Source organism: Myxocyprinus asiaticus, chromosome 4 (assembly GCF_019703515.2).
Source record: "Myxocyprinus asiaticus isolate MX2 ecotype Aquarium Trade chromosome 4, UBuf_Myxa_2, whole genome shotgun sequence".
Classification (NCBI taxonomy): Eukaryota; Metazoa; Chordata; class Actinopteri; order Cypriniformes; family Catostomidae; genus Myxocyprinus; species Myxocyprinus asiaticus.
The window spans coordinates 9,258,816-9,272,293 of NC_059347.1; the positions used below are offsets into that span (position 1 = coordinate 9,258,816).

A 13,478-nucleotide genomic window follows, 5' to 3' on the forward strand; every position below is an offset into this window, starting at 1 on the left:
TGCGCAATTGGGCGGGTGGAAGTACGGTATCTGGGTTTCCACTTGGGTCATGGGCAGGTACGTCCCCAAATTGATAAGACCACAGCAATAGTGGCCTGTCCACATCCCAAGTCCAAAAAGGAGGTGAGGCAGTTCATGGGGCTGGCTGGCTATTACAGAAGGTTTGTTCCTAATTTTTCTGATGTCACCAGCCCCTTGACTAATCTCACTAAAAAGGGGGCACCAGATCCGGTCCAGTGGACGGAGGCGTGCCAAAGGGCTTTCACGAGAGTGAAATCTGCACTCTGTGGTGGGCCGCTTTTACATGCTCCTAACTTCTCTCTCCCTTTTATTTTACAGACGGACGCATCACAGAGGGGGCTCTCTTTGAGAGTCATAAGCACTCTTTGAGAGAGACTAAGTACAGCACCATCGAGAAAGAGTGTCTCACCATCAAGTGGGCAGTCCTAACCCTCTGCTACTACCTGCTGGGGCAGGCCTTCATCCTCCACTCGGATCACGCCCCGCTTCAGTGGCTCCACTGCATGAAGGATACCAATGCGCAGATCAGTCGTTGGTACTTGGCACTTCAGCCCTTCAAATTTAAGGTGGTCCACAGGCCGGGGCCACAGATGGTTGTGGCTGATTTCCTATCCAGGAATGGGGGGAGTTGGCAGGCCGGATGTTGCCCGGGCCTGTGTCGGGTGGTGGGGGTATGTGGAGCGGGACGTGGTCATGTGTCTGTCACTGGGGAGAGAGGAAGCTGTACGGGCCATCACCTGGTGTTTAATGATACATAACACCTGTGTCTCATTACAGTGATGACGGAGATGGGCTTGAAAAGGCCACCGAGAACGCCAGTGAGACAGAGAGAGTCCCAGTCACAAAGACCTGCCAGATCATGAAGCTAAATGCTGCAAAGCTGTTAACCTTAACTATTTATGAGATTATATAATGGGGAAGAGTGGAGAGGGTGGATTAAGGTAAAAGAAACTGCACATTTTCAACATTTTCCACATTTCAGGCAGCACACAGATGAGGCACTGTATTAACACCTTACAGCCAATGAAGGAGAAATGCAAGTGCTTACGTGTGCGAGTGTTGGAATGAAAAGAAAGTGAAAGTAGTGAAACAGGGTTTAAGGATATTTACATTTTAAATATCCAAAGCTTCCAAAACACTGTCCAAGTCTCTACATGCAAATGCTATTTTAAAGGTCTATATTTATAGGGGGAGTTAGAATACTTATAAAATAATATAATATAGTATAATATAATATAATATAATATTATGAGCAAAAAAAAAAAAAAAAGATTCCATAATGTTTTTCAAAAATGAATTAAATATAAGACCAAGAATTTACTGATACATTAATTACATTTCAAGCTGGCAAATGCTTTTTTAAAAAGGTTTTATTAATTGTTTTATTTGTGAATAATGTTTTAGAGGTCTATACTCTAGGTTTATAAGGAGAAAGTATTCTTGTATATAAATGTTTAACGATAAATACAATCAATTTTATAATACATATAGTTTATATTTATTCTATAAAATTATAATAAAATAATAAAACCAATGTTTCATGATATGAACCTAAGGCTGATCTCATGAAAATTATGTGACCATGGTAACATTTTTGCACAGTGATATTACATGGTTCATTACACGTATTGCGGCAGTTCTGAGGTGAAATGTCCACTGTGTGGCGCTAAAAGATGAAGTTAAGGTTAATGCTCTATTGAGTTTTAAATCAACAAAGCCTACCTCCCTACCCTAAACCTAACTGATAGTGTCATAAAAAGCAAATGTGAGATGAAAAATGCAATTGCTGATGCAACCACGTCATTTTGTGGCACTTCTGTGACTCTTTCGACACTCAAGCTCTTTAGCACTCATACCCCGGTCCTTAACATCACAAATGCAACACTATCAGTTGAGCTACTGCGCAATTTGAGCTTGCAAATGTAGTTGGTTATGTGATGCAAATGTTTAGATGCATCACGTAACAAGTCATGCACTGTGGTAAAAGTGTTTTGATGTTCTAAGATAGCATGAGGTGAGGAAAAGTTTTACTCGTGATTTATGTGAAAGTGAATAAAAGTCATTGCTGTTGTAGCACCTCTTGTGTTCATTTCACCAGGAAAGTGCCATAATACGTACAATGAGGCTTGTACAATTTATTTTGCACAAATGTAGGCAGAGTAACGTGAAACCAGCTATGAATGAAGACACCAAGTAAATTGTATTTAAATACAAGGACAAATTTCATTAATTAATTTATAAAAGCAAATTTTTATTATGTGAATTATGTTTTTATATATGTTAAAATATAAAGAAAATAATCAAATTAAATAATAAATACAAGTATTTGCATGTAGACAGATAACAAAACTGTTAAGTACAATACAGTGTATGGACTGTTTACCCAAATAGCGTTTAGTGCATTAAATTAACTTCTCATTAGAGTGAGTTGGTCTGAACTTCCTAATTTGAGATTTCTGTATGAAATGGCAATAAGGTTAGCACAACTGTCAGACCACCAACCAAAACAGCACAATCTAAGGTTACATTATCTTTTTTCTCTAATTTTCCATAATTAAACTCAGCTTTTTGGTAACACAAAACCAAATGATTTGAAAAAACAATGAATACTTGAAGCTAACAGTTATACTCATTGACTCCTTGAATGTTTGAAAAGGCCAAAGCAATCATCACTTCTGCGTCTTCCATCGTATCACTCCTCATTCCACATTAAGCCATAAACTTCATCCCAGTTCATCCATGATATTTACATCTTTTGATATTCATTTACTCACCTGCAGGTCAAAGCTGCTGTGGGAATTTAGTCTGGGCTCTGTTCTCTTGCTGGCACTCTCAACCTTCTCTAAAGCTCCTGTGAATGAGAACTGGGGAATGTAAACACACACACGTACAGTATATAGATATTCTGCCAGCTCTTCAGATAGAAGCTCACCTCGTATCTGCTCATCTCTCAGCTGGCGAATGGCTGCACGGATCAGTTTTCTTTCTTCATATTCACTGGCGCTTTGTAACTTGAAAGAAAGCAAGAAAAACATAGGGTAAGACATAAAAACAGAAGTTATGTTGACATGACTGATGATTAGGCCCACATGGAATCTGCGCCCCCAGAATTCCACAGAAAGGAAATTTTTGTAGATTTCCACAGAATTCCAACTTCAATTCGATTTAAGCTTCAATACTAGCTTCAAACGTATCATTCAAACTCCTCCTCATAATAGCATTTCGAAAGAGTTTTGAATGCATTTCTCACAGGTACCAATAAGAGTATCACTGAGAAATATTATTTTGCAGTGAAGTAAATATAGCAGAAAAGATTAAGTACTTTCTACATGAAATAAGTTAGTTTAAGCATGAACTTGAAAATATTAAGTAAAGTACTTTTGTACTCAATCCAAACATGTTAAAAATTAACATTCTAGCTTATAAGTAAATATTATTTATGATTGCTTGTTATCTTTACAATGTGTCATCATGTATCAATCCTAAAGTAGAAAACCTTATAAATATTTATTTGCTAACTGTAGTACATTTTACAGGTAAATAAAATAAGTACATTTCACTTGTTTTTCGAAGCTGGTATTCCCAGCATGCACCTGGCTTGAATAATTAATAAGCTTGCATAGTTACACTGTTTTAAAGTTGATTTACACCATTTTTATTGTTGATTTTGCTGTTACGTTTGATAACTCCTTGTTTTGTGAAGTCTGAAGTTCATTTCCTACTCAAAATTACCTGTTCATGATCAAAATAATTATCTGTTGATTGTTGCCATCATCAAGTTTTGTGCACCAAGTGTTCAGGTCTGTGTCTTGTTTCTATTGCCATTAAAGCAAGGTGATCTTGTCTAACGCCTGTATTACACTGCACGTCGAAGCAGTAAGTGAGCCGAACTGAAGCAGTGCGTCGTGACAATTTCGCTACAAACAATGCTTGTGGTTTTACGCCAGCAGTGTTTCTGCTGAAGAGACTGCTGTGCTCCATACAGAAAATCAAGTTATTAAATGGTTATCAGCAGTGAGCTATTGAAAAGTGTTACGAGAAGGTCATGAAATCGTATTTACATGATGCTGGTGTAATCTAATGCAGTCTTGTAGAATTATTTTGTATAGTGACACATATACTTTGTGTGTATATATATATATATATATATATATATATATACAGTATATACATACATTGTCGCTAAATTCAATATAACATCTTTTAGCATGCAAAATGTTATTTTATTTTATTTATTATATATTGTTTTATACGATTTTAACCACATTTTATATATTTGTAAAGTACAAACTCCATATAGTCTATTCTATTCATATGATGTCATATTGCATGTGTAATAATGATATGACTTGTCTTTTATGCAAACTTTGCAACATTTGAACTTAAAAGTTAAAACACAATTCCACATTTTCACAAGTAAGCTTGTACTATTTAAAAAAAATACAGCTGTATGAATATAACTTGCAATCTCTTATTTAACACTGTGGCCATGGGAAAGTGAACATTTACAGTGACAGCAAAACATTTATATTCCATTTTCACATGTTGTGCAAAGAAATGGATCGGGTTCTTTCAGCTTGCTGAACATGCATTTTCATTTGGGCATTTCTAATTTGCGCTGGATGATAACCGAGAGCGGCAGAGAGCGCCAAGCGCGTGAGTCGTTGTCATGGTAACCAGATAGATTCTGAGCGGATTGCTGCAAAACTAGAATGAAAGTATTGTCAAATCATCATGCAATGCAATAAATCTTATTCAATACAATATCTTCCCTTCCCTGCAATCGATACCAGACATGATACCAAAGACATCTGCTTGTGCTATCGCTGCTTAGTGGCATCTTCATGTTAAGGTGAAAGCGGGTTTAAAGGTATAAAAACCTATCGCAACAAAAACGAAAAAAATTTAAGGTATTTTTATTGTATTTTAGTTTTTCAGAGCCATGAAAATGTATTTTAGTTTAGTTTCCATTTTTAATTATGTTGATTTTTTTTCTTTTCCAGTTTACGAAAATGTTTTTTTACATTTAGTTTTCGTTTTAGTTTACGATAATAACCATGCTGCGCATAAGCACATCTTATGCAACAAAACAGAAATCAATGATGAAAACTGAACGTTCAAAGAAAATGCGCTGAAAAGTTTGCTTTTATTCACTATTCTTGAAATGTCAAACGGACGTGTCTCATCTTTTCAGGGTCTGTATGGCTCCTAAAAAAAGTGATAACGTGAAACTGAACCTGCAAATATCCTGATTATATTTGGGTTTTTATACAGCTGTGAGTCAGCCCCCTCAATCACGAACAGCATCAACTCAGTTTGTTCTTCTTTGACTAATGATTATCTGCACACAAATCTGGCTCCTGCACTGCCTATTGTGTGCAAATTCACAGTACTTGCAGGACTATTTTTCCCTCACTGAATAGGATGATACTTCATAGAAAAAAATGGAAGAATAGACATTTTATTTAAATGACATTTAAATGCATTCTTAAGTAAACATGACATTTCTATATGACCATTGTTTTCATATGTGGGTTGATACTGTAAGAGGGCTTTAGCAGATCTAAGTGTCCCTCCTCAGTTTTCATAATTTGTAAACATTTGCCCATAAAATGTCAAAATGTTCATTATGTTTTGTTTATTTTATTTTATTTTTTTATAATAAAGTTGATCAAAAATAATTTTTAAGTCATGTTTGTTCTTCAGCCAGATCTTATAAAGGAATTTATGGCCAGACCTTAAAAAATTATAATTCAATATACAGTGTACCCTGTGACTATTTTAATATAAAGGGTGTTTTTAAGTAATATGTTACTTGCGAGGAAAGTGTTAGTTAAAATGAATACGGAAAAAATGTTGGCCCCCGCCAAGTTTTCATCTTGATAATCTGGCCCCCACAAGAAAATAGTTGAAGAGCCCTGTAATATGGGTTAAGGTAAGAGTTGGGGTTAGGTTTAGTACCTACTGTAGTTGTTATAATTATATAATACGTAAATGTAGAACAGTACAGTAAAATAAAGTGCTACCCCCTTTAGACCTGCGCTCTATTTAATAGTATATAATAGGGCAGTTTTATTTTACTTGTTTAAGGCTACGACTTGTAGTATACTGTAATATTAAATGATAAAACCCCATGTCTGCTTAAGAATTTTTTTTACATTGTTTTTGTCATTTTAATTTTTTTTAATTATTTTGTTTTCATATGAGCTGTAATTAATACAAAAACTCACTAGACTACAAATGCATGCTTATTCTGTGCAATATCTGTTTTTTTGTGTCAACTCAACAGTGCACTATCACTTCAGCGTGAGCAGCGCAGCAAAAACAGACTCAACGGCGAAACTCCTGCTGCACTGCTGCTTCTGCGCTGCTTTGCACCGACACGCTGCTTCTGCTTCTGATGTAAATACACTCATTTGTTAGCATGAACGGCAAAAAAAATACGCACTGCTTCTGTCCTGCTTCAGCGTGCAGTGTAAAACAGGTGTAATAGACTACAAAGCATGTATCAAGCTTCCCTGTGGAAGGCTTCCGTGTGTCATGTGGTACATGACTAAGTATGTTAAAAATAACTGAAATGCTAGTACACTTTTTAAAACATGACTTAATTCGGTGCAACATTGCTTGAGTAAAATGTACTAATTATAGCTACCAAGAATTGTGTGTAGCCTTTACTTAAAAATATGGTCTGTTAAATTTACTAGCAACTTGTGCGTGGATATTGTCTTCCCACTCCAAATTTTTGTCAGTATATGGTACACACAGCTCAGTTTAGAGGTGTTAGTCCTGTGGCACCAAATGGAATTGCAAACATGATCACTGTCAAACAGGTTTCCCATCTTCAACTGGTCAACAAACAGATAGCTCCGCCCCAAACACCACCTGTGTGATTCCAGGCACCTGAATCGCCTCTTTAAAATGCTGAAAAGTTGCTCGACTACATTATACATAATTATTTGATGAATTACTGATGCCATGATCAACAGAAAATGTACACAAGCATCTCTTTGAAACAAATTCTGTTCACTGTCTGCATGTCGCAGGGGATCAGTAAATAAAATACACGTTTTTCAGCAAAAACAATAACAGCAAGTAAAAGTGGTGCAACTGTTTATTAAAGGGTCATGAAATGCCTTTTTTTTTATAATTGTAATATGTTCCTTGAGGTTCACTTACAATGTTAGAAATGTCTTTTGCTTGTAAAGCAATCATATACTGAATTTGTAAAACATTATAATTCTATTGTTCGTCACATTCAGATCTATTGACTGACATGCTCTCTCATTGCCATCTCACTGCTCACCACTACTGGGCGGGGCTACGGAGGTAATAAGGTAAAGTAGGCCTTGATGTGTTATCGTGGAGGCAGTCAGATGCAAATGTATGACAGTGTGACATCACAATGTGGAGGAAGTAGAGAACAAGTCGTTTTAGCAGCTTGGTTTCAACAAACACTCTTTTTTTGCAGTGAGGAAGGAGTTTTGTGTTCTGAAACTTAGTGTTTTTACAGTAGAATGACCTCTTGTTGTCAAAACATCAAGGAAAATTAGATTTTCATTCCATGACCCATTTAAATTTTTGCCTTGTATGTTGTTTCTTTGTGCTAGACCTTACCAGTCCATTAAGTTCTTCAATGTCGTGAATAGCCTGAATCTTCCCCGATAGCACATCTAATGAAGCTGCCACATCAGGACTGCAAACGCGAGCATGGAACAAGTTTACATTCAAATGTGATGGTCAGTGTTACCATCTACAAACACAGTGCTGATTGTATAGCATGTAGGACAGTGCTGTATACTGCAGCTACAATATCAGAGTTTTAAAAGAAATGATAAAATACTGTCAATGAAAATGATTAAGATGGTGGAAGGACAGAGGAAAAATGTACATTTCTATTCTGTGTTCATTTACGCAAGAAAGGAAGCAAAACAATGCTTTGTGACCACAGAGAGGACAACTTTTCATACCAGCACTGGTTTTCTTTATCATCATGTGTGTGCTGGTGGGCACGTCTGAAGCGTTTACTGGTCAGTGCCGCCTCCATTTCTTCAATCTCAGAGCGGCGTAGGTCTCGAATCGCTGTCCGGATCAGCCGCCGCTCGTCTAGGTCTATAGTCTTATCCAGCTGCAGAAACACAGAACACAGCACAAACAGAAAAGAGGTTGGAGTGAGAAGATTACTATGGGGTAAATGAGGCCATGATCTGGAATGTTCAGCTGAAGACACAAAAGCAGGTCATTTGTACGGCAGGTCAGTAAGGGGGCCTATTCTCTATAAAGGCTCTGTTAAAATGGACTGTGTGTTTTGTGTAGATCAAGTATGCAGAAAATGTTCAGGAGTTATAATCTCAAACTTTCCCTTATAGAGTTGTAACCACCATAGACGTTAAAATGTAAAAAGTAAAATTTGCTTTAAAAACTCTTCAGACTTTAGTTTTTTCTGTTCCATCTTTTGAGGGTAACCCGAACAGTCCATTCTCTTTATTTATGCACACAGACCTGTAACACTTTTGCACTACAAACCTTGTTCTACTTAAAGTGATAGTTCAGCCATAGTTTACTCACCCTCATGCCATCCCAGATGTGTATGACTTTCTTTCTTCTGTTGAACACAAACATTTTTAGAAGAATATTTCAGCTCTGTAGGTCCATACAATGCAAGTGAATGGTGACCAGAACTCTGAAGCTCCAAAAAGCACAAAGGCAGCAAAATATTTAAGTCCTTTTTTTACAAATCTCCACTTTCGAATAGCCCTCCTACGCACATTTACAAGAGGTTTTTTGGTGATTTGCATTCTTCGTTCATTTCGCCACCCACTGAGCTGTTGTGCAAATAGGATTTATTTATTCTTTTCCTTTCCTTTATCCCTCCCTTTTCCCTTTCTCCTCCCAGCCGAACAGGTGGTGATATGCACGAAGTATGCGAATCACCAAAACACAGAAGAACTCCGTCCTCTGGTGAACGCACAAAGGAAGGCTGGTCGAAAGTGGAGATTTATAGTAAAAAAAAGGACTTTAAAATGTATCTGTTTCTCACCCACACCTATCTTACACACTATAGGAGATATGAATTTATCCACTGGATTCATGTGGATTACATTTATGCTGCCTTTATTTGCTTTTTGGAGCTGTTCTGGTCACCATTCACTTGCATTGTGAGGACCTACAGAGTTGAAGTATTCTTCTAAAAATCTTCATTTGTGTTCTGCAGAAGAAAGAAAGTCACACATCTGGGATGGCATGAGGGTGAGAAAATTAGAGAATTTTCATTTTTAGGTAAACTATTATTTTAATACCTCAGATACCATTGTGCATTAGGTAGGGTTAAGGGAAAAAAAAAAACAGCTTAAAATGTTGCAGTTTATTGGCAAGTTCAGTCGATTTATTGTGTAGTTAAACTGAGTTATTGAAACTGGAAACTGTACGTTGCCTGTGAGAAGAGTACACGCGAAAGTTTGATCATGCTACTATTTAAAACTGGATGTGACAACACATCATCTGTAAGCTAAACACAAAGCACGAAAGGCTTACGTCAAAGCTTTTCAGAAGACATGAATATGACGCACAAGTCAAGTGGACTATGTTTATGATACTTTTGGGTCCTTGTTTAAGCTTAAAAGTGAGTAATTGTTAACTAGAGGTCGACCGATATATTGGTACAGATAGTTTCTTTTTGGAACTATCAGTCTTTGGCAAAAATCGACAGAGATAATAGCAAATTGTTTTTTTATTTTTTTTATTTATTCCTCTGTGTTCCTATGAGGCAAAAAAAACATTTATATGGTGAATATAAAGGCTACCGTGAGCTTAAATTAGTAAAAAAAATTACATTTAGAGCATTGTAATGGAGTCAAGACTCTGGCACCATCACTATTTATGGACTTATTCATGATTATTAATGCAAAATTTTATTTAAAAAAAAAGACACATGACAACTGACCAGCGATCACTTTTGAACTATTACTGATTTATGATGATCTACTGTTGATGAATCACTGTTCATACAGTATTTATTAGTCCATATCGCAATGTTTACTTTATGATTCTTTGTCATACATCGTACAGGATTGTACGAGTGTATGTTTTGTTTCCCTTGTGTAAGCTAGAAGCACAGACATTTTAAAATAAGAGTCAGCAGTGTATTTCTGGCTTGTTTGTAATTAAAAGTCCTGCATTATGCACCAAATTTAAATTTTGTTCTGGTTATTATTATTGGGATTTTGGTTGCACAAGAAACATGCATCTGGGAGTTTTCTCATTATGGACATGTGCCCGTCACAGTGAGGAATTCATTGTGTGTGTTCACAGAGCAGCCCATATGTTCGCATAAGTGCCAGTACGACAACCTGCTCCCAAGAAACCCTCAGGGTCGGATGGCAAAATGCTCAGGAGGACTCATGGCCCTTCATCTGCTCTAACACAACAGTTTCTAGTTTGATTGCATGTATGTATGCTTGTCTTTGGAGTGCGGGGTTTTGGAAAGAGGGGGCGTGGCTAATTCAACGTCTAGTCTGGTGGAAGTTCCAGAACTGGCTACAATCACTTACACTTGGACTTATATTTTACATTTTTGGGTGGACTAATCCAAGTATACACAACACTCACTCTAAACGTGAAGCTTCCTAATAATAATAATAATAATAATAATAATAATAGTAATAATGACAGGTTATTTAGTCTCGCAGACAGCATTAATCTGCAGTTTTGCAGCTTATTCAGGCCAAGAACCACCCATAATAAAGGAAGGGGTCGTCTGACAGACATGTCAAGTGGCCAACCACAGTTAATGTGGATTGTATGTGCCATTAGAGGTAGGTATAAAATGTAAACACAAAGAACCATATTATCAACACTTAGAAAATAATGTACTAAACTGAAAAAAGTGGACATGGACATAATCAGTATAGACCCTTGAGAGGTGAGGTGTAATTTTAGGGTTTGGAGCAACATGATGGTAAGTAAATGCTTACAAAATGTTATTTTTGGGTGGACAAATCCTAAAGTTTTTATATAGTCAGAGTCTGTGGAATCTTCTTCAGTTCACCTTTTGTAAAATACTACTGTCCTTGGTGCAAAATACAACAACTTTCACCTTTCTATCACACTTGGTGATGGAAATAGATGCAAAAGCAGATCAAGAGAGTGAGTGTGAATCAGCCTCACTGTGAGTATGCCCATATAAGGGCACAGGGCACATAATCCTGCCCTGGACTGTGATGCGGCTTGAATAAGAGCGTGAAGGGCAAAGAAAGAGTGAGATAATGAGAGTTTTAGTGACAAAACCATCCATCAGTATACCAGTTTTCAGCCAACGATCCTGCATCTGTGTGGAAAAGCCTGAAAAGCATCACCAAGTACAAGACACCTCCCCCTCGTTCTGTAGAGAGTCAACTAATGGCTGATGAACTGAATGTGTTTTACTGCAGGTTTGAAAAGCCCAGTCTCACACCCCTCCCCCGCTCTGATCTTCAATTCACACACACCAACACCTCCTGGAACCCCCCTCCTACTCAATCTGCACTTATGATCTGCAAGGAGGATGTATGTCAGGTCTTTCAGAAACAAAAGACTAGGAAAGCATCAGGACCAGTGTTTCACCTGCCTGTCTGAAAGTCTGCACTGACTAACTGGCCCCCATCTTCACAATAGATCACTGGAGCAGTGTGAAGTTCCCTGCTGCTTCAAATGCTCCATTATTCCAGTCCCCAAAAAACCCGAAATCACACGACTTAATAACTACAGGCCTGTCGCTCTCACGTCTGTGGTCATGAAGTTGTTTGAGAGACTGGTTTCGGCCTACCTAAGGACATTACTGGACCCCTGCTGGACCCCCTTCAGTTTGCTTACCGAGCAAACAGGTCTGTGGATGATGCTGTCAATATGCGACTGCATTATATCCTGTAACACCTCGGCAGACCTGGAACTTATGCAAGGATCGTATTTGTGGACTTCAGTTCAGCCTTCAATACCATCATGCCTGATCTTCTCTCAACCAGACTGATCCAGCTCTCCATGCCCACCCCAATCTGTCGATGGATCATCAGCTTTCTGACAGATAGTGAGACTGGGGAAACTCACATCCAGGACCCTCACTATTAGCACTGGTGATCCTCAGGGATGTGTTCTCTCTCCACTGCTCTTCTCCCTGTACACGGATGACTGCACTGCAAAAGACCCCACTGTCAAGCTCCTGAAGTTTTCGGACGACACCACGGTCATTGGCCTCATCCGCTATGGTAACGAGTCAGCATAAAGACAGGAGGTTGATCAGCTGGCTGTCTGGTGCAGTCACAACAACCTTGAGCTGAACACGCTCAAAACAGTGGAGATGATAATGGACTTCAGGAGAAATCCCCCCCCCCCACCCCACACACACACACCTCACCATCCTGAACAGCACGGTGGCAGCGGTGGAGTCATTCAATTTCCTGGGCTCTACCATCTCTCAGGACCTGAAGTGGGACACCCACATAGACTCCATTGTGAAGAAGGCTCAGTAAAGTTTGTGCTTCCTTCACCAGCTGAGGAAGTTCAACCTGCCACAGAAGCTGGTGACACAGTTATACTCGGCTGTCATTGAGTCTGTCCTGTGTATATCTATAATTGTCTGGTTTGGTTCATTCACCAAATCAGACAGAAGAAAATTACAACAGACTGTCAGTTCGAGCAGGATGAGCCCCTCAGTCTCTCCGAAGCGTATGTTTTCTGATACGCTATCTGCGAGATGAGCTCCGGCCTTCTGAAAGAGCGGATGGCCTCGTCTCGTGCAGCAGATCTGACGCTGGGGATAATAATGACGATGTCATTATGTCTCTCGCTGCATCAGGCAAGTGGTCAGTGGATGATGCTGCTGCCCCTCCCCCCAGCGAGGGCGAGGGACGTGCACGTGCCACTGACAGGGAGATGCTCCGCATCCTTACAAGGGTGGTCGAAGAGCTTCACCCTGAGTGGTCTCCCCCAGAGGAACTTGAACAGTCTCACCTCGATGAATGGTTCCAGCAGTCTGGACGCCGTCAAATGGCAGCATCCCGCAAATTCTTCCCCGAAGTTCATAACGAACTATCCAAGTCCTGGCGCGCGACCTTATACGGCACGCTCGCGCAGTGACACCATCCTCTTTATTGTGGATCACGGGGAAGAAAACGGTTATTAAAGTGGCACACCTCTGCCCAGCGAGTAACAGCATGGAAATCACGCTCCATACATCCTTCCAAACTGTGTCGACAAACGTCCGCACAGGCGGGAAAAGCTTACTCAGCAGCAGAACAAGCTGAATCAGCACTCCACACAATGGCGTTGCGCCAGGAATTTCAAGCCAAGCTCCTCAGGCAAATGGACGAGCATGGCTTCGATCCAGAGATATTCAAAGAGCTCAGCTCTGCTACAGATTTAGCGCTGCATACTACGAATGTCACTGCGCATGCCATCGGCAAGTCCATGTTCAACCTGGCAGTTCT

General features: G+C 39.0%; 1 protein-coding gene across 5 annotated transcripts in view; it reads right to left on the reverse strand.

The window, feature by feature from the left end:
* The window catches only part of LOC127437179 (smoothelin-like), a 120,466-nt gene that overhangs the window by 82,735 nt on the left and 24,253 nt on the right, over positions 1–13,478 (reverse strand). For all 5 annotated transcript variants that reach the window (XM_051691958.1, XM_051691950.1, XM_051691934.1 and 2 more), the window contains exons 2-5: positions 7,989–8,146; positions 7,636–7,714; positions 2,954–3,032; positions 2,796–2,872 (exon numbers count right to left, since the gene is read on the reverse strand). In XM_051691958.1, the coding sequence (XP_051547918.1) occupies positions 2,796–2,872; positions 2,954–3,032; positions 7,636–7,714; positions 7,989–8,146 (393 nt within the window). The remainder of the gene's footprint in view (positions 1–2,795; positions 2,873–2,953; positions 3,033–7,635; positions 7,715–7,988; positions 8,147–13,478) is intronic.